This window comes from Caloenas nicobarica, chromosome 4, assembly GCF_036013445.1.
Source record: "Caloenas nicobarica isolate bCalNic1 chromosome 4, bCalNic1.hap1, whole genome shotgun sequence".
Lineage (NCBI taxonomy): Eukaryota > Metazoa > Chordata > Aves > Columbiformes > Columbidae > Caloenas > Caloenas nicobarica.
In genome coordinates this window covers 69,532,021-69,557,929 of record NC_088248.1, presented here as the reverse complement: position 1 = coordinate 69,557,929, position 25,909 = coordinate 69,532,021, and the positions used below count along the sequence as shown (strand labels likewise).

General features: G+C 39.3%; 2 protein-coding genes across 14 annotated transcripts in view; both read left to right on the top strand.

The window, feature by feature from the left end:
• Positions 1-6,342, top strand: part of SH3BP2 (SH3 domain binding protein 2) — a 41,125-nt gene extending 34,783 nt beyond the window's left edge. For 4 of the 5 annotated variants that reach the window (XM_065633915.1, XM_065633912.1, XM_065633913.1 and 1 more), the window contains 7 exons: positions 99-164; positions 683-1,271; positions 2,370-2,478; positions 2,838-2,893; positions 3,332-3,413; positions 3,615-3,674; positions 4,150-6,342. In XM_065633915.1, coding sequence (XP_065489987.1) covers positions 99-164; positions 683-1,271; positions 2,370-2,478; positions 2,838-2,893; positions 3,332-3,413; positions 3,615-3,674; positions 4,150-4,287 — 1,100 coding nt within the window. In that variant the 3' untranslated portion in view covers positions 4,288-6,342. The remainder of the gene's footprint in view (positions 1-98; positions 165-682; positions 1,272-2,369; positions 2,479-2,837; positions 2,894-3,331; positions 3,414-3,614; positions 3,675-4,149) is intronic. The other variant, XM_065633911.1, reaches the window with a different exon arrangement.
• Positions 6,343-12,485: 6,143 nt separating this feature from the next.
• ADD1 (adducin 1) overlaps positions 12,486-25,909 on the top strand; it is a 62,297-nt gene continuing 48,873 nt past the window's right edge. For all 9 annotated transcript variants that reach the window (XM_065633523.1, XM_065633524.1, XM_065633522.1 and 6 more), the window contains exon 1: positions 12,486-12,585. The gene's annotated coding sequence lies outside the window, so the exon portion shown is untranslated. The remainder of the gene's footprint in view (positions 12,586-25,909) is intronic.

Genomic DNA, 25,909 nt, shown 5'->3' with positions numbered 1-25,909 from the left:
AAAAAAAATTTGTTTATTAAAAAGCAGTAAGTACTTAATACTCTTTCTTGGTTCCAGGAGTACTTATCAGAGTCTGACACATTGATTTTTATCTGCAGATTATGACCAGGAGGAAGAGGATGAGTCTTACTTGCAGCCAGATACTTCCGACATAGTGAAAGATGGTATGTGATTTCTTTCTTTCCCTTCACAAAAGGGCCCATGAAAGGCCACCAATGAAGGCAATATTCCTATAGAATGCCAGATTATTATTTTGGCTTGGTCATATCTTAAGCATTGCAGATGGTAAAATAACTGGAGTAATGCACAGGTATCTATTCTTGAGAGGTATTTAGGGTCAAAATTTCCTAGTAATACCAGCAGCAATTCACAGAAAGTGTTACATACCTTTATGGGCATGTTTTCATGCAGGCCTCCAGCCATGGAACGACCTTTATCTGGTTAGCAGTCTGGAGAAGGGGTCATGCTTTTAATGCAGACTTTTTTTATTTATAGCAAAGGGAAAACTGTGGTGAAAATTGTGCTGACAGTTAAAATGCTTATCCAGTGTTTTGGGTACTGTCAGACCAGATGCCAGTAAAATATCTGAAATCACATAGAAAATAAATTTGAAGAGTCTCATTTTTCGACATGCTCTATTTCCCCTCAGTGTGTCATGTTTTTTGATGTTTTCTTTCTGTAGATATGGTCCTGCCCCCAGCCTACCCACCTCCACCAGTTCCTCATGTCAGAAAAGCTGCCTACTCAGAATCAAGGGCACATTCCTTTGCTGGTAAATCTACTGTGCCAGTACCACCACCGCCTCCTAAGAGAAGCTTACCCAATATCAAACTAGAGGATGACTTAAACGTGAGAGAACCCCAGTTACAGTGCCGAGCTGAACCTAACCTAAAGGTTCAATCTTCAAGCCGGAGACTAAGTGAACAGCTGCCCCCTGTACCCCCTCTGCCTCCTTTCAAAAAGCCTGTGTGTGTCAAAGATTCTGCCTCATTGCCTCCAGAGCCTCTGCCTCTAGCTCAAGTTCTTCCTACCCCAGAAGGATGTGAGAAGCTGAAAACCTTAAACCTTTCACCGCGAACTCCTCCTCCACTACCAAGCAGTAAACCCAAGCCGTCACAGTTTACTGACAAACCAGTAGAGCCCAAAATGCCAAGAGAACATGGTAAACCTGGGCTGTTTGTGCCACCAGTGCTTCCGAAGCCACCTGTGCCAAGCCACCAGCCCCCTGCAATCAAGCCTAGATCAGAGAAGTCTTCAGGTCCCCAGTTACAGTAAGTATGAAAATACAATGCACTATTAAGTTTTTCCTTTGTCTGTTAGTTAGCTCATTGACCGATATATTTCTCAATATTGTATTGACGCTTGTTTCTCTTCCCTGCACCATGTGTCTCTTCCTTGCAGGGTTGTGGTTTTTTGCCTCTGTATTTGTTATTGGAAAATTTTGCAATAAGTTTAGCTTCTGAAATAGTTCAGAAAGAAATAGTAGATAAACTAAACTTTTAAAAAAAGCGACGGCAAAATTTTGTAGTTCATTTGTTTTCAGGTCTGTCTTAAAGACTTTGATTGCAGTGAATGAGGAGTCTTTATGTCAGAACCTAAATGAACTGCAAAAACTATTTTAGGCTTCTGTGGAGATAGGAAATATGTTTCATTTTATATTAACATCAGCTTTAGTAAGGGATGTGGAACTAGTTATGGTGATGAGTCAGATGAAAATATTTTTGTCCGTTGGATCATTTAGCAGCTCTGAAGAACAAGTAAAAAACTCTTTAAAGACAGCACAAGAAAGACGGCGATGCACTGGAGTGAGTCCAGTGGAAAGGCACCAAGATGTTTGGGCTGCTGTAGCACATGATATGTGAGAAGAGGCTGAGAGAACTGGATTCGTTCAACCTTTAGGAAAGCTAATGGGAGATCATGGCTGTCTACTACTACTTACAGGGTGGGTATGGAGAAGGGCAGAGCAAGATCTCAGAGGTCTGCAGTGATCAGATAAGAGGCAACAGGCAGAAGTCACAACCTGGGAAATTACAGCTAGATATTAGGCAAAACATTTCACTGTGTGGATGGTGTAACAGCAGAACAAGTTGCTGTGGAGAGGCTGTGGAATCCCCATCCTTGCAGATACTCAAAACTTGACTGGACACAGCTACCTGAGCTGCCTGGTCTAGTTGGACCTGGTTTTTGCAGGAGCTTGGACTAAACGATCTCTAGAGGTCCCGTTCCAACCTAAACTAACATGTGATTCAGGGGCTAAAAAACTGAAACTTGCTCTTTAGTTCTAGTTTTATTATCCCTTCCGCATTTTGTCTGTATTTGTTTTGTTTTCCTGAGGAGATGCCCTTCAGTTTCTGTTCTGTTTCTGCCAGGAGATCACCACCAGATGGACAGAGTTTTAGAAGCTTCTCATTTGAAAAACCCGCACTACCCTCCAAGCCAAACCAACCTGATGATGATTCTGATGATGACTATGAAAAAGTAAGATCAAGCAGATGATGCGTTCTCAGAGAGTATTTTTTTGTTGATTATGTATAGTTTTGGGAACGTTTCAAATGCATATTGCAGGAAAAAAATATCTTTCTGAAAACACAGCTCTGTGTGGGTTGTGAGGTTTTTTTTTAAATTTTATGTTAGTTTAATTTTTTTTGAGCTTTAAGAAATGCCTTGATAAATTCTGGATATTAATAATGGATATAAAGGAAGAAGCAGCATAAAGTTCAAATCACCATTAATAACTTCAGATATTAGTGGCTGTAGCTTATTTACATAACAAGTTCCTGACATTATTAGTCGTCATTGACTTACACAGTGATTTATTTTCTTTGTATTTTTTACAGGTCGGGCTGCCGGCTTCAATATTTCTTAATACCTCTGAATCCTTCGAAGTTGAAAGGTAAACTGTTACTTTAAAATAGTTGTTTAGAAGTCCTACAAAAACCTTCACTGAATAGTACTCCAAAGCTCATTTTTATAGGTACAATTTGTGTTTAAAAACATAATAAAAGTATTTAAATTCCTTTAATGTGGAAATGACTTTTTAGGGGAGTTAGTTGAGTGCTCATGTATCAATTGAAAATGCATACTACTTGCAAAGTGATTTCACTCCATCTGGAGAAGGTTGTTCTGCCAGGGTGCTGGATGGGACAGAAAGCCAGATCTTCTGAGCTGTGTTGCTGGTTCAGATGCTAGAACAGTGAAATTCTTTCAGCTATGATGTACTATGAATTATTAGAACGGACACAGAGATTTGTAATAAGAATGTTAAGAATCTAAGCATTTTACTTACCTGATTCAGAAAATGCTAACATGCGTAATTACTGTATTTTTTTAGGACATTTAAAGCTAGTAGCCCTCGGGGACAACCACAAAACGGATTGTACTGTATTAGGAACTCATCTACTAAGCCTGGAAAGGTAACTTGCGATTGCTGAAGCTATCTCCCCAAACCCTTTTTGATTTAGAGATAAAGTACTGAAAAATTTAGATGTGCTCTTTCCTTAAAGCAAGAAAATCTGAGACAATCGCTATCAGAACTTCAGTGATTCCTCAATAATATATTGATTTAGAAGAGCTTATTAACATAGACTGAATATGTTGTATTTTTCTTCTTCAAGGTATTGGTTGTATGGGATGAACCAGCAGAAAAAGTGAGAAACTACAGAATCTTTGAAAAGGTTAGTAGCTGCACTGTGTGTGCGTGCATATATATGGGCATGTGTATATATATATGAATTTCATGTATATATATGTGTATAGGTATATATTGGAACTAACAAGTTAAAGTCTAAACAATTTTTCATTCCTAAAAGTAAAAATAAGCTGATTTACAAATATCTGGTCTAAGATGAGAGTTGGAGTACTCAGATCTGGGCTTTCTAGTCACTGTATTGTGCAAGGGATGAACTAGCTGTAAATGTCCACATCCAAATTTCAGCTCCAGTCAAATCCTAAAGGAAGGAATATTAAATTCCCAAGTTTAATTTGAACTTATTTGTTTAATTGACTAGTTGGCAAAGCAGTATCTTCTTTGAGAGAAATTCTTAGTTCTGATGATGATGTTTGTTGGGGTTTTTTTTGTTTTGTTTTGTTTTAAACATTGAGTTGGAAAAATTACTGTCAATGATTATATATGTTTTTGTTCTACAACAGGATTGCAAGTTTTACCTGGATTCAGACATCATGTTTTTGAACATGGGAAGTTTGGTTGAATACTACAGCACTCACGTCTTACCCAGTCATGACAGCCTGATTCTTCGGTATCCTTATGGTTACTCTAAACCAAGGTGACATGACTGACAGAATTCACTGACGCTTAAGACAAATGGTTTCTCTACTGCCCTTGAATTAAATGTGGGCTCCTGCCACTGTTGGACATCCCGTTGTTTGCACACAGAAACTGAGTCTATTTCAACCATTTATTCTCGTGTGAGTTGGATATAGACTCATTCTAAGGAACTCTTGGTAAAACCTTACAGTCCAGATCAGTGGATTTTATGGTCTTTTTTTTTTTAAAAAAAAAAGATCTGAACTGATTACGCTGTGAAAGCTGTCCATGACACCTACACCTTTTATAAAACTGCTGCTATTACTAATCTCCTTGGAATATGGAAGAAGCGGTCTGAATACAACCAATACAGAAGGGGTAACTTCTGAACGTATATCAGAATTTACTTGTGACAGGGAATACTAATACTCTGACTTGAAGGTATTGCTCCTTAAGTCAGCACTGGTGCTCAACTGAGAGTTTTTGTATTACTTGTATAGTTGACGTGTAAATAATGAAGACTTCTGTGCAAATAATTTGGTTTACTGTAGGTAAAGATAATCAGGAAGTGTGGTTTTTTTTTAAGCCACCTCATCTGCAAATGTATCTTCTGATTACAGTGTCTGCAGTAATCAATATCAGGGTACTATCCAACTGATACAGTTGTGGCATCCCCTGTGTCACTTAATGATGTGCACTTCAGGTAGGTGTGGAATAATTATTGGGAGCCCCATTCCTTAGTTCTGAACTGGAAGGGTAGATGCCACGAGTGTTTTTACTAGAAAGAGAAAGGACTACTTGAGATCAAAGGGGAGGGGAGGGAAGGAATCTTCTAAATCCCCCAAATTCTGAGTAGCAGTTTTCTCTCACATTGCCATCATCAAAGGTTCTTTAAAACGAAACAACAGAAAAACGAAACCATGAGTGTGATGCTATCACACCATAGATCTCTATGGTCGGTCTTTTAGGATCAAGTTGTCAGTCCGGCTCTAAGGCAAAACATACTGCCCTGGTCTACTTCTTGTAGATCACCATGAATCTTTCCATTATTAAAATCACTACTCAGTTTGTAGTTTCGTGCAAAAAAAAAAAAAAAAAAAATCTGTTTTTAATGTACTGTCAGCACTATCAGACTATTGGTGATGGGCATTAGCAGGGTGCTTGTAAGATTTGTTTCCTGATATTTTGGGGACAGGTATCCTAAAACCAAGGGCTTGATATTTATGTCAAAATTACCCTATTCCTAAGTTTTAATAAAAAAGATAAATTTGTTTTAATGACCTGTTAAGTAACTTTGATTCAAAAGTACTGTTATAATGGTCTTATATACCTAAAAATGTTTACAAACTTGTAATAATATTTTTTAAAAAATCCCGTCACTCCTGAAACAGGAGAGGGTATGTAGTTTCTGTCAATCTGAATCCGTATCCATAAACTTCATTTTTTCTGTCACCTTTTCAAAGTTTATACGTCTGTTTTAATCTTGTTACAGTTAGATGGTCACAACTTCAAAAAACATAAACAAAACCACTATAGAGTAAGAATTTTCTATTTATGAAAACAGTAGACCAGGATTTAATCCCTAGGGGATTCTCCTTAATTAAAAATATGGTGGTATTAGGACCATGCATAGGAATCGAGGCAAGAAACTCCGCCTTTGTCTTTTGCAAGACACAGACACAGTATCAGTCTTCTGATCTCTGTTCCCACTGTAATAGGTTTTATGTGTGTAAAGAATATGCAGTACTTAATTTCAGATTCTGTTGAATATTGGATATTTTTAAGATTCCAGTTCCTTTTATTTTAAATGAATATCCCTGTGGTTCACTGCCCTGATATGATCCACTCTGTAAAGAGCTCAGCCATTTTAAAAGATATTTTTGGCATATAGAGATATGTATATCAGAGCAAGTTCTAGGATCTTGCAGTATTTACACATACTGTTTACAGAGTAAATTCTTCTCTGTCTGGGAATAATTGACTTCATTGTGTTTCGACAGTCATACTTACAGTATGCTATCATTGTGGCCCTATTTAGATGTTGTAATTTTTTTTGCAACCATATACTCTTAAGATTTTTAAACCATAAAAATACTTCTGTAATCCAATACATATAAAACATCACACTGTCTTTACCTGTGTAGTAGAGTATTTGCAAATATGTAAGTTTTTGTGTTAATTTCCTTTTTTATATAAATGTATATATTTCTGAAGTGGATAAACTTTCAAGGCCAGTTCGCCTGATCTTGTGCAGTCGTCTTTAACGTCATGGGGGTGTGTGTTTTAATGCTTTTGTTTGTGGTTGTGTTAAATAGTGCTTGATTCTTCTAACTGTGAAGTAAGAAGAGTTTGTTTTCAGCCCCCTTAGGAAGCAAACCTTCATGTAAGCAATACTAAAAGAAATTTGGGATTCTGGTCATCAGTGTCGCTGGGGGTGGAAATTATCCATTTTTCATTTCAGAGTTTCTCAGGTGCAGGGTTGAGGACTGAAGCACTCAGTTTATCTATGGACACAAAAGTATGACCAAAATCAAAAGAGCGTCCCAGAGGAACGGAAATGTTTGAGCAGGTCTCCAAAGGTGTTCTTCAGGAGCTTGCTTGGGAAAAGAGGACCTTCCCATTTCCCAACACCTGGCAGCCCTGCTGCTCAGAAATATCACTGTGACCTGGTAGGTTTACAGCTGAGGGTTGGCACAAGCACGGTAGGCTTACAACCTCTAGTAGGCTTACATTTCTGACATCTCCAGAATTCAAAGTAGGAGATATAGATAAGGATGTACTAGGTAATCCCCTTGTCCCTCCAGAAACAGGTAGAAGGGTTCCAGATGAATCTGCAATCACTGAAGCTCTGTCTTCTGAGTCATCTTTCTCCTACACACTATTCTAGTCTTTTTAATGCAGAATTAGATGAAGTTAAGTTGTTCGTAGGGAGGAAAGGCACAGCTAGAGCGCATGGCTCATAGTCTGTCTCCTATATCTCTTACTAACCTGACTCCTCTTTCCTTCATCACAAATCAGCCTCTTGCATCTACGACCTACTGGAAGCTCCTTAGCTTTAAAATAGTTTGTGGGAAAGCATAAAAGCAGTGTTTGGTAGGCCAAAAAAATGCAATTTGAGAGTTTGGTAATGTCCAAGTCAAAATAATTGATACTAGTTTGGAAAAAGTCTTGCCTCGTGTATCTAAACTTCCAAGAAAAAGTGTTACAGGTGATGTTTGGGGGCGTTATCGCTCTTCTAGGGAAAAAAAATTAGAATGGTTTTGAAAATAAAAGTTTCAACAAGGGACTGTTAATCAATAAGTAGCGTGTCATAAAAAGTAAACGGATATCCAGACAATTTTTCTATGACAATAAATGTGCTTTGTGTCTGCAGCTTGTCAAGTATTCCCTAGTTCAGAACTCCAGTTTCTAGAAGAATGTAAATACGCAGTGAGAGTATTCATGGCCTCTGGTGCCTCATGCTTCAGAAAGTTCAAAAGGACACTAAGATTTCTGATGCATTAACATGATTATTTTGAATCTGGGGACATCTGCTGGTAGGCTGTTCTGTGCAGGGTTCCCACTGCCAGGAATCCAGTTGCTGAGCTCATGCACAGAAGTCATTTGAGAAGAAATCAATCTAAAGTGACTTTGGATAGAAGCTGGAAATTGAAGCTTAACTTCATTTGATAACTTCATGGGCCAGGTCTTTGAAACTTCAGACATTTTTGGCTTATCTTTTTCATCTAAGTAGCAATGTTATTTAGCAAAATTACTCATCTGAATGTCTTTTAACCTAGATGACAATGAAATTAATTGAGTTTTATATTCCTGTGTTTAAATTATTCTTAAGATAAACTGTGAGGTAGAATTTACATAATGGCCATCTGAGCACCACCTAAATTATCTCCATCATGAAGCATTAGAGAGTTATTCTGAACATTAAATACTTCACCTAGCACATGATGTTGCCATAGTTTCTCTCTTACTAAACAGTGAACTCCTTGAAGTCAAGGAGGTTTTTTTTCTAGCAAAGGGAGTTCTTGAGATGACCATGAGTACAGCCTCTTAAATAGGAGGGCTCATAGTTCTTTTACTATAAATACTCAAGGTACAAAAATACGAAATGACAAATGCTACTAAAACTTTCAGAGTAGATAGCATTTGAGCTCGCTTTAAAATGGGATAAACCAAAGTGATTCAGTTCGGTGGGCTTAGGGTACATAATAAGTCTTGTAGCACAGCCAGCCCCAAAATCTATTCCTTCAGGTCTTCCATTCCTGCCTCTTAATTACAGGATGGTCATTACTATCCCTCACCTGTATCTGCTCCCTCACAGCATCTATTTAGCAGAGAAGTGTGAAATCGAGCTAGTTGGGTTCATGATGTGGCCCTAATTGTCATGTAATCTTAGAGATATTGAATCATTTTTAATATAATGTTACTGGCACATAACTCTCCTGAAGCTGGTTTGCACAGCTATGACAGTAACAATAACTGTTTGCAGGATGAGATCTCTGGAATTGCAGCTGGGACAAAAATAAAATTTCTAATAGTACTTTTGGCATAACCTTACCTACATTGACTGACTTCAGCAATACTACATGGAAGCCATTAGATTTTATTAATGCTGCTATACACAGCTGAAGTTAAGAGAACCCATTACATCATTTTTAAAAAGGCATTTAAGTTCACTAATTTCAAAGAAAAATACCTCACAGGCTTTTCAGTAGTAATGCTACATGTGCGTAAACTCGCTTGTACCAGCACCAGCAGAGTCCCGGCTGTCAGTGAGATACACGGCACTTCTAGGGCTGCTCTTGGGGTATTTTGTATAGATAATTTGTGTTTATCCACGTGTTCCCTCCTGCCGCTCTGGGTCTGGTGTGACCGATCAGGAACTGGCTTTGACTCTGCTGGCACCTGACAAGGATGTTTCAATGCTAAGAATCCTGTTTTGAAGGCCCATGGGAAAACTAGCAGAGAATTCACATACTGGCATTGCTTTATTTAGAGGAACCAGAACTTTGCCTGAGAAATGGAGTAAAACATCTGCATGAGGTGAAAAGGAATGATGACGTGAGGGAAGCAAGTCCTGCCCAGTCAACAGATTGTCAGGATAGAACAGTTCTGGCAGGCCAGGAGGGAAAGATCTGTTTTGATACGATCATTGTGAGTTTACAGGTAAGAAAACTGACCTGGAACTGCTTATGTGGAAGGAGGGCACCCCATACAAAGCAGATTTGTGACATCAACCTAGTACTGTGCTTCTCACAGGTAGCTGTAAATAGTCTGATCATCAAGGATTGCTAATGCCAGGTAAAGAGGTCAGTTGCATAAAGATAATTGTACAGTCTTATTTTCCTGATCCCTAGTAAAGCCAAACTAAAGTAATTTGTAAATTGATACATTCGTATTGACTCTTTTATTTGAGACATTATGATGCACATTGAGTCTGCTGCATGTTGAGTGCTGCTGATGCTTGAGCCTGCTAAGGGAGACAACTTAGTGCGGATGAGTCAGCAAGTGGAATGTGTGTACCACCAAACTTGTGCTATCTGTAAATATGTGGTAGTATTTTTCTGTTTTTTGAAGGACCAGTAACCATTCTCCAGTCCACGTGCAGGTGTGCATACAGCAAGTGCAAGCCTTACTGGCAACAAGCTTGTCTCAGTCATTTTCCCAGACCCCTCACAAATAGCTCGAAGATCTTGAAGGAGTCAAGTACCATAGGCTGAAAAGTACCACGTGGTTCGTATTGTATCTTCTGTTGCAGCTGTAACCCAGCTGGTAAGAGTTGTCACGGACAAGTTCTCCATGTCTTAAGCAGTTTTTTTAGATTGTCTTTGGTGCCGTGTTTCTGCAGCACTGCATACTATGTTGGTATGTATGTGCCCTCCCTTATGTTTCCACTTGTGTAATCCTACCTTTGCCTTCACACCAGCAATGCCCTTCCTGCAGCTGGCTGGGAGGCAGCTCAGGAACCTGGTCATGCCAAAAACTGAACTGGCAAGATTAAGTGTCATGCATCAGCTTTCGCAGTCTTGGGCTGCAAAGCGAGTTAGTTGAGTCGGCTGATTCAGCAGAAAACTGGCCTCACCCCCTCCCTCACCTGCTATTTTTCCTTTGGATTAGCCAGGTGAAACAATATCTTCTCTGGCTTCATGATTATGGGATATGATACAGGTGGAGGGCGGGGAAGGGGACAGCAGGAACCGGTAACCTTAGGCAGGTCACAGGTTAGGACAGCAGAAGAGAGGAGAAAAGGAACAGCACTTTCCTGCAGCATTTACCCCATGGATCAAACAGGTGCGATGATAGAACACATCATTTGATCTGCTTAAGCTGCTTGTGACATTGCACCTGGTAGTTAACACAAATACTTTAAGTCTGCACTGCTAGTGGAAGAAATGACCCTGCTCCCCCCCCAGGCCCTGGGCACTGCTGCCATCCTCAACATCCCCCTCTTGGCTCTGCTTGTCTTACAGCCATGCGCTGAGCTGCATAGGAAAAACATTCATTTTAAACCAGTATTTTTTTACTTAGTTAGTTTTAACATGGATCCATTCTCCCATGTACTTCACCAGACAAGAAGAATAGAGTGCTTTGTGTGTTGGATGCTATGGTAATGAAAGAAAACAGAGGTAAATAGTGTGCCAAGGTGAAGGAGAGTTTTGACAGACAGTCATCTGCAGGCCAAGGGGAAGACAATGCATGAGGCACGTGGCTGGACCTTGCAGGTGCTGAGCACCTGCGGATTGCATTGAGGAGACTTTGAACCAGGACAAAAGTGGGTTATCTGGTGTGTAAACACATCCACTGGGTTTAACCAGGTTCAATACTAGACAGGGGAAGTGACTTTAATGTTTCGGGCTTATAGCAACAGTTCTTCCAAAGAAAAGTTAAGACATGATTTGCCAGTTATTAGGAATTACACTAACATGTGTCCTATTGTGGGATGTTTTTGATTAGGCAGATCTATGTCCAGCAGTGTCTTCATGTCAGATGTGCCATAATCGTTCTGTGTCATCACTTGACAACTGAACCACTATTTGCGGTGGTTGAGTCCACATACAGTTTTTCGTATATCTGTACGGCCTGCTTTTCCATTCTGAACAGTGAACAAATGAAGATTATTTGCCAGAAAGCATGAACTAGGTAAGTGGAGTGTGTTTCCTCAATGGAGGTGCTTGGAACAGGCTAGATTCCTCCCATATCCCAAGGGAGAGATGTTTACAGCTCCTGAAGCACCCATCAGGTTCTGCTAGCAGGAGTCTGCTTCTGAGCGTGTGGATAACTTGGGGGTGGGGTACGCGTAATGGAGAAGAGTTTAGTGTTTCTGAAAGCGTGTTCCCAGACCCCCAACTCTTCATTTGATTTCAGGCAGGGACTATACTATACTATACTATACAACAGTTTCCAAAAAGAAGTGCAAAGCAGCAGTGTTAAAGTGATACGGAAATGATAGTAAAAATTTACAGAAAACAAAAACAGCTACCAGAACAAGTTAACTTTACGGTGGGTGCTTTATTTGCAGTGACTAACAGACTGTGGGATTACACTAGCCATGCACAAAAGATCTAGAAGATCTACAGGGATGATTTATGAAGATCTAACCAGGCCTGCTATGTACAAGCTATACAGTGTACCTGCACGCTTCCCGAGCCCAGGATACAACTTCTCATCACACTGGAATTATTTAACCGGCTTAAATACCTTCAGTTTTGACAGATGTGTCTAACCCCCACCAACGCGGCTCTCAATTCCGACTCCCCTCACTGGATATCTGCGCTTCTGCATCCATCTCGACCTGCCTGGGGCTTCCAGCTCCCAGACACCGTCACCGCTGCGTGCGGAACAACCTTTATCGTGACGCGTCCTTGCCAATTACTCGATTGCTGCCCCTATCTCACAAGATAAGCTGCCCAGACGGCGCGCTGCTGCTTTCTGAAGGGATCCAGCTCCACAGAAACCCCTTCCCCGCGGCGGGGGAGCCTCTTTTGGGTCGTTCGCGAGTCCCCCGGCGCCCCCCGGACCCTCCCGACCGCCGGAGCGCGGCCCGGCCCGGGGAGACCCACTCCCCGCTCTCCCCCCGCTTCGCGCGCGTCCCGCCGGCCAATGGGAGAGCCGCTTAGTCGCCGAGCGCGCGCGCCCTCCAATGGGCGGCGCCGTTGTTGGCCTGCGGGCTCGGGAAGCCGCACCCTGTCAGGGTGGCTGTGGGGAGGAGGGAGCGGCGGGAGGCGGGGCGGAGGCCGGCGGCGGAGGCGGCATCGTCAGGGGAGCGTCTGCAGCGGCCCCTTCTTTCCCGCTCCCTCTTGCCGCCCTTTCTTATCTGTCCTCGGGTGAGCGCCGCGGCGGGGGGCGCACGGGGGGCGCCGCTGGTAACGGTCCGTGGGGAGGCGGGGGGGCGCAGCCGTTAACGCTTCTCGGCGGGGCGCGGGCGGTGAGGGGGAGGCGGGCGCTGCGGAGGGGCGCAGACGCTGCGGGGAGGGGAGGAGGGGGGCGGCGAGGCTGGGGCGCAGACGCTGGAACCAGCTTGTTTAGCCCGGGGCGGCGGGGAGGAGAGAAGAGGAGAAGGGGGCGGTTGTCTCTGCCTTGGAAACAGGCGGCGGGCGGGTGGGGGGTGTGCGTGGAAAAAAAAAAAACCACACAGAAAACACCACGAAAAACAAACGAGCTGCCTGCGGTGAGGGGCCGTTGCGGGGAGGGAGGGTTGCGGGTCTCTGGGGGTAGGGTGAGGTGGGTCTCCAGCCGCCGCATGGGATGGGGCGGTGCGGGGCCGATGCGGGTTGAGGGGGCAGGTTCCTGGCAGCGCTGTCTCAGCGAGGCGGGTCCCCCTGCCCGCCGCCAGCCAGGTGGGATGGGGATGGGGATGCTGATGCTGCTGCTGTTGCCGCCGCAGGAAGCGGCTGCTCAGCGTATAAATCTCCATTGCACCCAAACGGCGCGTCTGCTGCCTCTTCCCCCACCGCCCCGCTGCTTCACCTGCCCCTTCTTCTAGACTTGGAGATGACCTGCTGATTACGCTTGGCGAAATGCGTAGAGTGTCCAAATGCGTTAGAATGCGTTAGAGTGTCCAAATAGTCGTCCGCAGAGGACGCAGGAGCGAAGCGGAGATGTGATGCGTTTGTGCGGTGTTATTGATTGGCCGGGTACCAGCAGCGGCAGTTGTTTTGTTTCCTCTGCTGGAAGGGGTATCTGTAGTAGCATTTCTGGTATCTGCTTTTGATACAAAATGTCACGTCTCCCTGCATATAATTACTATGCAGTCTCTATGCAGCTTTTAAGGTTGATTCTCAAGCTACGTTTGCTTTAGGTAAAACTAGCAATTAGGGAGGGGGAAAATCCAGTCAAGCTGGAAAAATATCCATGGCTGTACTGAGATAGGGGGCTAGGAATAGCACTGGGTTTAAGTCTTTCATGAGATACAGCTGCAGCGCAGTGGTGTAAGCTTGTTGCTGGTTTTGATTTATTCTCTGCTTTTTGTAAAGTTGCTATGGATCATAACATTATCATATACCAAAAGTACTCTGTTTTCTTGCTTGGTGACTGAGGTCTTTATATGAAGCTTTACAAAACATGTCTAGCTTCAGCTTAGGAATTCTCAAACCACAGCTACTGCTAGATAATTTCTGTATTCTTTGCTGAAAGCTACAGGTACCTCCATGTATGCAGACTATTTATGGCTCTGGGTTCTTGCAACGTGACCGAATGTGCTAATAGAATACTCAGCACTTCTTAACTGCCGCAAATTCATTATTTTTTTTTTTTAATAAAGTGTTTACTTTTACAATAAACAAATACAAACTGTTTCTGAAATAGGCTTCCATTTTTCTTTATTAAATTAATTGATGTAACGATTCTGTGCATCAATAAGGAAATAATCTTTTTAGAGCTGTTGTATAATTGAGGAAAAAACGTGACTATTGACTGGCTCCTTAATTCGGAAGCAGGTGGCTTTGGCGATTCTTTATATTCACTAAGCAGATTTGATGTGATCATGTAAAAATAAGTCTTAAGTGAACATAATGTTCTGTGTAGTTTGCCTCAATTACAGAATTTAAACTTGGTGGTTTCCAGGAAGAGACAATTGCAAGTTACATCTTTGCTGTAGCAAGATAATATGTGCATTACTATGTTTGCATGTTTAAGTATCTTGTAGTTTTACTGGAGTTCTGTTTTTTGTATGAAGTGCCACACTGAGGAGAGTGCTTTTTAGCCAAAAGCTGTTGTATTGCCCAAATATTTTCTTTTTATGGTTGACTCTTATAAAACGATTTGAGAAATCTGAACATTTGTGCTTCATCTGAAACGATCATTTTTGCTAGTGTGTTGTGCCAGTGAATTCATTAGAGTATGGTTCACTAATGCTGTAGAGTGAAGAAGGTCACTTACTGAATCAGTATTTTTCTGTGACAGTTCTTTTTAGCTGTCTCCAACAGAAAATGACTCAGCTCAGTTCTCATTCTTTGCAATTCATCATCAATATTAAATGTATTTTGCATATACAGAATGGAATAGTTTGAGATTATATGGACAGACCCATTTGACCGCTGTGAGACTTTGACAGGCATGAAGATAAAGCTGCTTCCGCCCCATTCAACTCTCAGTTTTTGAAGGGCAGCTTCACAGCATGAAGTGCTTTTAACAAATCTCCTCACCCAACATTCTGTGACTTGCTATAGGAGGAAAAAGCTGACTTTTTAAGTAGCCGTTTTTGTTAATAAATAGAATGAAACCTCCAGTTGTAGCATTTTAAACTAGGAGAAGGATGCTTAGCGTGTTGGTTGCTAGTAAGCATACAGCTTCTATGTGACAAGTGTTTTCTAACTCTGGGGAGGCTGGACAGTAAATCTTGTACCCACTGCTTTTCCGAGTTGTAGAAATAGTTTCTTAATTATTTAAGAACTGTAGCAGCAGTGAATAGTGAGTAATTTGTAAATCCCAAACCGTTGATATGCAAACGAGCCAGTCCTGCTTTGAGGGAAAAATTTGCAGTAACAAAACTTTGCCCACTACTTCTGTGAAGGAGAGCATATCAAAGAGGTGCTGCTTCTGTTGTGTAGTGAGGACACCTGAAGCATGAGGACGTGAAGTAAAAAATAATGCTAAATTAGAATTTACTCTTGGGCCATGCTGTATGGCAGAATCTCAGATAACAATCTCTGAAACAGCACTGTTTTCATACTATATGTAATTCATACTATAACTAAATATTCTTAGACACTTTCAGGGTGGTAGACACTTTATATTTTAAAAGTGATTGTGAGCGGATATAATGTAAGTTTAAACTGCTGATTCTGTTGTGCAGGTCATTTAACATCTGCTGAGGAACCTGTCTAAAACTCTTCTGTTAAATTATAGATATTCTGTATTAACAGATTCAAAAGCAGGTATTTTTTAGCATAGTAGAAGTTCCTAGATTACCTGAGTTTTGCAATTTTCATTCATGTAATTTAATCAGCCTTCTCAGGGGAGAACATTACCTAGTCTTGCCACTTATTCAGCATTTCTTTTAAAAATATACTCCTTTTTGGTAGGGCTGAGAACAGTAGCTGTACAAACCAGTTGGTAAAGAAAGGTCTAAAGTGTGAATCATGTAAACCAGTTTATTTCCTGAGGAAAGCTTCTTGTCATTAGAGGTGGTAATGCTTTAAAATTACTTATTTTACAGATAATTTGATCTATGATGATTTTTACTTCAAAATTACCTTTTTATATAATTTTAAAGTATTGTGTGTATTATTATAGGGTTCTGTAGTAATTTAATGGAATGTTCGACATAACTTTATAACATCTGTTATCATCTTAGTAAGCATCTGTTGATTATTGAGAATAATCTTGATAATCTTTAGTCGAATTGAAGCAAATAACTGGTCTCTTTCCTTACCAGTCAGATGATGGTGTTTACTGTGGTTTTGTTCAGAAGCTGTAGTGGTTAGTAGCTGCAAAAGTTGTAAGGGGAGAGACTCCAAGAAACACTGATTTTAGGACTACCGCGTTTTCAAATCAGCTATAAGCCGCGGGCTCCAGTTTAACTTTCTAACCAATGGTCCTGGTCTTGAATAAAGTTTAAATATTACTGCTGCTTTGGGGAATTTTAAAGTCTAATTGTTCTTCATTTCAGGGCAATTTTTTAGTATAGAGATGGATTTGAATAACTACTACCAGTCAAGCTGGCTGACTGGCATGTATGTTTGCTGGCTTTGCTGGATTGACTCTTTGACAGTTAAGAAGCAGCTGAAAATGTTGTCCTTGAAGCTGTAGCCAAACAGGATTAACAACTTCTTCAGCACCTTCCAAACTTCCTCCTTTTAACCTTACTTCTTAGGTGGCATTTTGAGAAATTATCTCTGCCTGCTCTGTTAAATGCAGTTATTACTCAGGGAAAGATCAACCTTCTAACCTCAGATCAGTTGTGTTAGGAAGCGGGACATCAGAAAAGCTTTTCACTATCACTTATTTGAGTGATTTTCCCTACAGATTAATTATAAATCAGCATGCGTGAAAGCGCGTTTCAATTCAGTTTTAAAACTGGGATGTTAAGAGCTACTCTTTAAAACTGAGATTTGGAGTTTCTGTGCTTGTCTGACTAATGACATACTCCTTTGTGTTTTTAATTGACCAATGTATTGCGTTTTGTCTTTTAAAATTATTGATTTTTACACCATATGTTATGTATGGTTTTCAGTTTTTGACTTATGAAATCTGAAAAGATAGGGTGTAAAATATTTCAGAGTTTTGAGATTTTCTTCCATATACCTAATTCTAATTGAATTGCGGAGAAGGATCACGGAAACAGTGAGCAGTAAATGCAGTCAATCAGTAACAGTTTATGGTGTCTTTGATACTTTCACATCAAATGTGTAGATAAATATTGAGCTATGGTACATTTATGCACTGAAGATTAGGAGAAAATGAAATTACTGTACCTAAGATCATCTAGGTTTTTGCTTGGAGTCCGCAAACATCTAAAAGCAGCTTTGGACTAAAGACTGTAAATTGACTTGCAGTCATGGAAACTTATTTTAGTTTATTTTGGGTTTGTTTTTGTATGTATAAATTTCAAATTCTTGTTGTGATGATTTTGTCTCTATCTTGGTTTAGATCTTGAACCTCGAGAGGTCTGATATACTGTTTCAGCATTAGTATAGCTAATGCTGGATTAAACCAGCAAGCATCTGGGAAAACCTCAACCTGTGAAGATTGTTTTCTGTGGTTGTGTGTTGTTTTTGCTGTACACTACTGCGCATAAAGTTGCTGTTCCTGCATTATGACTGTGGAGATGAAAGATAAGGGCATACTTTGTGTTTAGTCTTCTATTAACAGATGAAACAATTTCTTTAGGTATTGTCGCTACAAAATATTGCTGAAAATCTATAAGGTATGTATGCATGTGAAACATCCATTCCATCTAAAATTTGGCAGAAGAAGCCATTGCTGCCGTTGTGCATTAACTGAGAGATGCAGTGTACTTGTTTTTTTTCCTCCAGAAAAATCTCACCTGACAAAGCTTTGCATAGTAATCTTGAATCAACACAACTTAAAGCATTCCAAAGTTAAAGGGACTTATTTTATTTTTCTCTTCAACTGCTGAACCTATTAGCTTACCTTCAGCTAAATTTAACAGGAAAATGGTGACTTCAGACATGCAAAGTTTTTGCCAGTAATGGGATAATCTGAAGGTGAAGGGAGGAGCAAGGATGGACTCACACAGATGTAAGGGGGAACATGGGGACTTGGGATAAAAAAGGATCAATAGGGAAACATAGGAGACCTCAACTGATAGGAAATCATATTTTGTTAGTTCTGCCATCTTTCTCTAGGTGCTTTCAGTTACTGAAAGTTTTAAGTGTTGCTTCATTTTTAAATGTCCCTTTAAGTTTCCATATGATTTGAATAACAGATTCAGTGTAAAGCATGAGATTCTCTTTTGATTCCAAACTAAAAAAAGTGTTGTGGTTTTTTGTGGTGGTGGTGGTATGGGGTGTTTTGTTTGTTTTTTCCTTCCCCCTTTCCCTCTTGGACTTAAACTAAAATTTTTAGATGGTAAGTTTTCGAAGATATTCTGGTAATTTCGGTTATAACTGATAACTTGGAAGCATTTCCAAACAATTTTGTGTATTTGTGAGTGAAATAAGGATGAAGATGTCAGGAAAGTGGTGTTCATTTTTGTAAGTTGTTTTTCGTAAGGTGTTGGTGGCCAGAAGTATAGCATAAAAATTTATTTGATTATGTAGAACATTTGTGGTACAGTATTAAATTATTTTGGAACCTATTAATAGGCAGGAATAATAAATTAATAATCTCTAGTTGTTTGCTTAGATCTCAACTGTGCATGCAAAATTAATCTGTTTTTTTGTTTGCTTATATAGGGATCTCGGTAAAAAATTAGTAAATTCTTTAAAGATTTCCCAAAACAAGTGAATCATACGTGGCTTTGATGGAGAGGGAGATAAAATATATATATGCTTAATCTAAGGGAAAGATAGTATGTCTTTTATGTGTCAAGGAAAGGTGGTGGGCTTCTGTGCCTTGGACTCAGAGAGGACCATCCCGTTGTTCTCTTTGACTGCTGCAAGTTGTAACTGAATGTCTGCCTCGATGTTTTTCCTGCTTTACTTCAATCTGCTTTAGATTGTGCTAATCTTGATGCTGCTGAGTTGTGTGGATCATCTTACACTGACCTGCTTGCCTCTCTCTTGGAAAGAGAGGATGTTTGTGATTGCAGCATCAGGTAAGGATTTTGACAGGTGGGACATTCACTTCTGCATCTGCCATAGTCTTTATTGTTGGTCTAGGACACTTTCTTTGACTCGGTTCCAGTCTGTTAATGGAGATGTTGGTTTAAGGACAAAGAAACTCCAGCTAAAATGCCTATACTCTTGCTTCACAGTTGTGGAATGATAGTTCTGCCAGTATCCTCCACTTTTCCCTCACTGCAGCAACTTGGGGAGGAGCCAGGAGCCGAGAACACAGTGAACGGTTTGCTGCACAAATTGGAGGGAGGTAGTCTCTCAAGCTGTCCTCCGGCCTGCATGGCCACCAGAAAATAAAGAGCATTTTGGCAGCTGGTCAACAAAAGCCAGAAGTGGTGAACAGAAGGCTGGGAAGCCTGGTTAAAACCTGAATGTCAGCCAGAAAAGCTGGATTTAGGCAGTCTTGCAAATTATGAGGGCAGCCTTATTAATTGAGCATTCTGGCTGGTGGAAAAGTTGCCTGAGGCTTAGAGTATTAATGGGTCAATTCTTATCACTAAAGTGGGGAGACACCCCTCTATGCCTTAAACAAAGCTCACAATGTCAAAAATAAACCTTTGTAGCTGCATTTGCCACTTCAGCCGCATGTTTAATGGGTTTGGGATCCAGTCTAATGTGAGTGGGCTAAAGTATTGAAATAGCTGGTCTCCCAAAAAGACTGAGATTTCTAGTTTTCTTGCTCTTTTTTTCAGTCATTAACATAACTATGATATTTATTGATGCTGGAGTAGTGTCCGTTATGCTAATTATTTTGAACATTAATTAAAACAACCTCAAAATACAAACAATGCTGAAGATGATAATGAAAAGAGATGTGAGTAGTTAGTTACTTGGGATATCCTGGGTTTGTATTTCATAATGTCACCTTATTAAAGAGTTTAAGCTTATTTCTGAATTCCTTGGTTTTCAGGGCAGTAAGTCATTACTGTGTTCGCGTATGTTGTTGAAATATGTTAGTTTTATAACTATATTTTCGTAAATTCATTACACCACCAAGACAAATAGGGGCACATTTTTGCACATTTTCAGTAGTGTAGTTACCGGAGTTACTTAATTAAGAATGAGGCAGAAATTGAATGCCTCATTTTTCTTTGCAGACCTTTAATCAGGACTAGACCCCTTCTGAAATAATACTCCATTGGCTTGAAGACCTGTTGTGATACCAAATATTTAATGGTAAAAGCAAAAGATGAAGTCATTCCGTGGGAAGTTTTGTATTTGCTACTTTACTTCTTGTACTACAGTATTTGCTAGTTTAATTTAATCCTTAATTTGATGTGTTAATGAATAGGATAAATTCAGCTCATTTGACTGAAACTCAAATGTAAATTTATTCTTTCAGGGATTTGATCTGAAAGAGTAATCTGGTAATTTTCCCTTCCCTCCTTTCTGTTGCTATAGTAATCCTAAATTTGAACCTTGTTTCTGTGGACTTTTTTTTTTTTCAAATAAGTTTTGTCATAGCTGTGCAGTGTGTTTTCAAACCAAAATATTGATAATGCGGGTTTTATTGTTGCCCTTTTTTATTTTTTTTTTTTATTTTGGTGTAACATCTGAGGTAAAGCTGAAATCAAGTAGCCTTAACTTGCCTTCTCTTTTTCTAGCTCTGGGGAGACTTCGTGGCATTAATATTTTTATTCGTGTTTTAGGCATACATCATTCAGGGGGAAAAACAAGCAAAGAAAGGCTCAACTGAAGCAAAAAAAGACCCAGACCTCTCTCTGAGTGTCATGAAAAGCTGTTGATGTTGATTGTAATTATAGAAGGAACATTCAAATTGCAAAGGCCATAACCTGGCATCCAAATGTTCTTGCAATTCCAGTTTTACAGTAATGTTCAGGGCTTATTTGATGAGGTTCTTTCAGCTACTTCTGGCGTGGCTGAACTTCTGATACAGCAATAAATGCAGATAATTCTGGCAACTGTATAAAATATTTGTGCTCTTACCAAACTTTGATTATTTTTTTCCATATACAAAAAAGTGGAGATGCAAGATCTGACCAAGTTAATAGCAAATTGAAGAGGAACATCAGGAATAAGCAGGAAACCTGAAAAAGACTGATAACCTGTCTTGTCAGGAAGCATGGGGACAATGAAATAAGGCTAAAAATAATTTAGATACAGGTGAAAGACTACATGAAACGTTTGCCTTAATTTTCAGTGATGACAGTTTTGAATACACGCAGACTGGCAAATAGGTCTTATTGCAGTAAGCTTATAAAAATGATTTTCATAAAGTCGAACTTCAGAGTGCAGATCAGTGGGACTATGTAATATTTACTCTGGAATTTTGAAGTAGGTCATCTGTGTAATTAGAGGCTCAGAATTGTTGTTAAACGTCAAGGCAGAAGGGTACTGGACGGATGGCGAGCAGCAATAGTAGTCACTATTTGTAGAGGAAGAGGTGGTTCAGGATAGTTATTGCATCATTAGTGTGACCTTAATAATCACGGATTTGTTTAGAAAGAGAAGCTATCCTATATGGAGGTGAGAGGAAAATTGGGTATGAAGGGATACAGCTGTTAAGAGGAAGACTTTGTCAGAGAAATCTAATGGCTCTTTCTATAAGATACCTGAATTCTTGGACAGGATACATGGTTAGAGCTGATATTTTTTGACTAAGAAGCCACATAATCTGCAATACGATTCCGTGTAAAAAGTGGTGATGTTTCTGTGAAAACTGATACAAAATGATGACAGTGTGTTAAGTGTGGATAGAACTGGAAGACCAGAAGATGTTGTATTGGAAGTATGTTAGTAGTAGAATTTGTCAAGGATCTGTTTCAAGATTTAGTATTTTCGTTAAAAGCACTGATATATTCCTACTTCTTATGCCAATCTCATGTTTTCTCATCAGATGTCAAGTATCATCAATAGGAAAGAAGATCTTGCACGGAACAAAGTTGAGACCTTAGGACATGACCAGTAGAAAAAAGAGTCATTCATGGCCAGTAGGAAAAGGAGTCATATATACGTATCTTCATTTTTTAATGCTATTAGATATAAAAAACACTTAACGATGACTAATCCGTCAAAGTTAGCAACTGTGAAAAGTATCAGGATAGCAAGTATGTAGTTGTTGCCCTACTAATATTTTCCTTTAAATAAGTAAAGTGGTATTGACTTTTTCTGATACTGGTGAAAGCTTATCTGGAATACCGTGTCTGATTCTTGTCACCTGCCACAAAGTAAAAAGGGCATTTGGAGTACGAGAAGGACAGGGACTGATGTCTGGAATGGCTAAGGGAATGGACAATTTGCTCTGTGAGGGGACCTCAAAGAGTATGTCCTGTTTGATCTGGGAAAACAAACATGAAAGAGGTTGCTCTTCATGAAAATGTGAATAACACAACACAGGTGGGTAAAAAGAGCTTCTTGAGCTTGAGGTATGAGAACAAATGGGTGTAAACTATCCAAGAATAAACCTAGTCTGGAAATTAGAAAAGATGGTTCCTAAGCAACGGAGGCATAGAAGTCTGCAACAGCCTTCCCTTAGGAGTAGTGGAATAAAACAGTCTTTAAGATGGAGCTGGTTAGCTTATATAAGAGGATGGGGGGCGGGATATAACATGTATTTTCCCACAGTACCTTGGGATGTGAAATCCTTGGCCCGGAATAGCTGCTTGTTCCCATGATTCCTGTCGTGTTAGTCAAATATGATGCAGTAACTTGACCAGATACTGTCCAGAGACCAGTAGATACATAGGTGCTCTGTTTCTGGGCAAATAGTCCAACTGCCTTCTGAGGTATGTAAGTGCTTATATCAAGGGATAATAAATGTTGGGCCAGTAGGATGTTTTAAATACTGTTTTATGTAATATGCTACATTGCATCTTATGTAGTTGTATATATATTATGTTTTAAGAAATCCCAAATCAACACAGTAATTCAACAGATTGAATAATGAGCCCTGTATTGTTTTCTTCACATGCTGTCCTTTGTGATTTAGCTGCCCACAACATGTGCACAGCTACGTCATTGTTTTCATATTTCTCTGAAAATTCTCCTTTGAGCTGTCTATAAAAAATGGTGCAAGCTGAATGGATGACATCGTGAAAACCCTGTATACCATAATGCTAGGTACTGCCCTGCTGCTGCTGTATATTACCCTAAGACTGTGTCCATCTAATAAGCTTGGAATGTAGGTTTTTGAGGAAGCATCGTGCTTGTGTTTGCACTAATGAGAGACTCCTGTATCTCTACATAATAGAGGATTGGTTGTTTTAAAGGAGACTTGACAAAGAAAAGAGTTCTACTGCTTTTCCCCTGACAGAAAGACACTAATTGGCAAATTGGGGAATTAATGTTACCTGAGGTTACAATATTTTTCTAATGTATTCAATTGTTATGACATGTCGAATCATGCTTTAATTCCTGCTGAGGTATTTCAGACCCAGGAGGAAACTTGTAAACGCTCATTTGTGCAATTGTTTCCTCTGTGTCAGTAGTGTATGTTACTGGATATGGTTTTTATACAAACAGAAACAGACACAAAAATACAGTGTCTGCTTTATATTTTTCTATTCTCTAACTCTGCCTACCTTATTCTTTCTAAATGTTCATCTAGAAAACTTTATTTCTGGAAGGAAGTTCAAGCATGGAAAGTAGTTTGGTTAGGACAGGATAGAAATTTAATGATGTTTGAAAGGTTCCTTTCTGACCGCTTAATGTGTATTATTGACTTCCCTTCAGCCGTTAGTTGAATTTCCTGTTGATTTTACGTACAACTAATTGTCAAAGTAGTGTCTAGCTCTGTGTGCTTTGAATGGGATGTGTTTTCTTTATTCACAATGTTAACAGTATTTTAATGTTTTCAGAACTAATGTAGAAGACTGAGAACTAGATCTTATTCCCTTGAATTGCTGTATTCACACATACTGATTAATATGAATGGTAAATGCACAGGTATAACATCAGTGACTTAAATGGCGCCTTGCACATGTTTAAGTGTTAATGTTAGCTAAGTTACATCCCGACGTGGAATTTTTGTGGAAAAGTGCTTAACAGTTATAATTTCAAAAGCTTATAAAGAATAGAGAATACTTTAGAGCTTGTGCAATTGTTCACTATTATATGAATGTTGACTAAATTGTATTTAATCTGCTTTTATGTAGACATTCTATCTTGCCACTTAATGTTAAATATGTGTGAACTAGAGACAGTCTCATGGACTAAAATGAAAAAAAAAATCCAAGTTAAGTCTCAAACTGTTTGGCAATGGTCTCCAAAAAGTGGATGACTTAGCAGATGTCATCTTCAAGCTCTTGCAATGAGGAGAATATATTTAGGAATACTGCTATTTTGAAAGAATGTATGGGCAGAAAAAAAATTGTAAAAGTTGATTATCTTGACTTCTTGTTCTTAAAGTCTATTTTTCAACTAGACTGTATAGGATTTGTCATGGTAACGGAGAAAGCGTCAGATTAAAGTAAATAGTGTTATTGCCTTGGAGTGATAGGAATAATAGAAATAATTACTGAAAAGCCAAGCATTTTTGTTTTTTCTAATTTGCCTTATGTCTATGACACTAGAAGCTTATCAGTTTCCTCCTTCTGGTGAACCAGGTAATTTATTCGTTAACTGAAAATATGCTATTAAACATTGGAGAAAAGAAAAAGATTTCTGGCTTTATATGTATTTTTAGATATATTATTTTAAATTCATTTATCTGTCAAAATTGAAGCTGAGTATTGCTCAGTTCTTTTAAATTGAAATAAGTCTTTTATTGCGTGGTCTGTGCCTCTTAAATTGCATGCTGGTAGTATGAAATCTGAACTGTCTTCTAAAGTGAGGATTCATGTTGACATGCAGTTGATGTTTGGAGGATAAATCAGAAAAAAATCTTACAACCACTCCCCTCTTCCCATAAGAAGAGAGTGTGTACATCCTTTCCAAGACTTGTTGGATTAGATTAGTTTCCCTTGAAGAATGTTAAGGCCTAGTTGATGGAGACGGTGGTATCTGCACAGAGCAAATTTGCAGCAAGGAGATACAGTATAATAACTGGATAGTGGGTTGTCTAGATTTTGTTATCATTAATTTTTTCCTGTATTATGAGAGATCTGGAAAACTGAAACAAATTTGAGGTAACAGTCTGGTATAGGTTGCTTGAGACTGAAGAAACACAAGGAACTTCACAATAATGGAGAGGAAGATCAGGGATAAGGTTGACAAGACTTGTAAATAAGAGTAATTTAAGCTAGTGAGATACATTGCTATTGTGTGTCATTGAACATCTTCATTAAACCATTTTTTTTTTAGTGATGTTCATAGAGGTTCATGAGATTGAAGGGGAAAAAAAGTCTTATTTCAAGTATTTCCTGTTCCATTGTTAGCCGATAGATCTCTGAAATTCTATAGTAAGGTCTGAAACTAATAGGAAAGAAAATAGTGGGTTGGTATGAGGCAGAAGAGGAAGTTGAAGTTGGTTTAGTTTAGAGGAGACAGGTGAGAAAAATAAATAGAAGTAGAATAGAAAAATAAATTGATACTGTAAGGTCAGAAACAGTTTTAGAAATCTGGATTACATTACACAGATGATTTCACTATGATTTTTTTTACACATAATATGTTTAGAACAGTTTTTACGAAGTTACATTCTGCATTAGCCCATGGGACATATAATTTCGTATTGTTATGGTCAAGAGTTCAGCACAGTGCAAAGTAAGATTAAGCATTCTATATCTGTTATACAAGGAATGTTGAAATGTATATAATTTTTTTATGGTGTAAAGCGTAAATCAGTAAATCACTGCAAATGAGTGTGTGTGTGGTGTACTGTTCTTAAAGCTGTACACTGTCCATGGTTAATCCAGATATTTGAAAAGTTAACCACTAGTTTGATGGAGTTTAGCAATTTTTCCCTTTTGACAAAGTTTTGGTGTTTTGCTTGTAAACCCCCAAATGT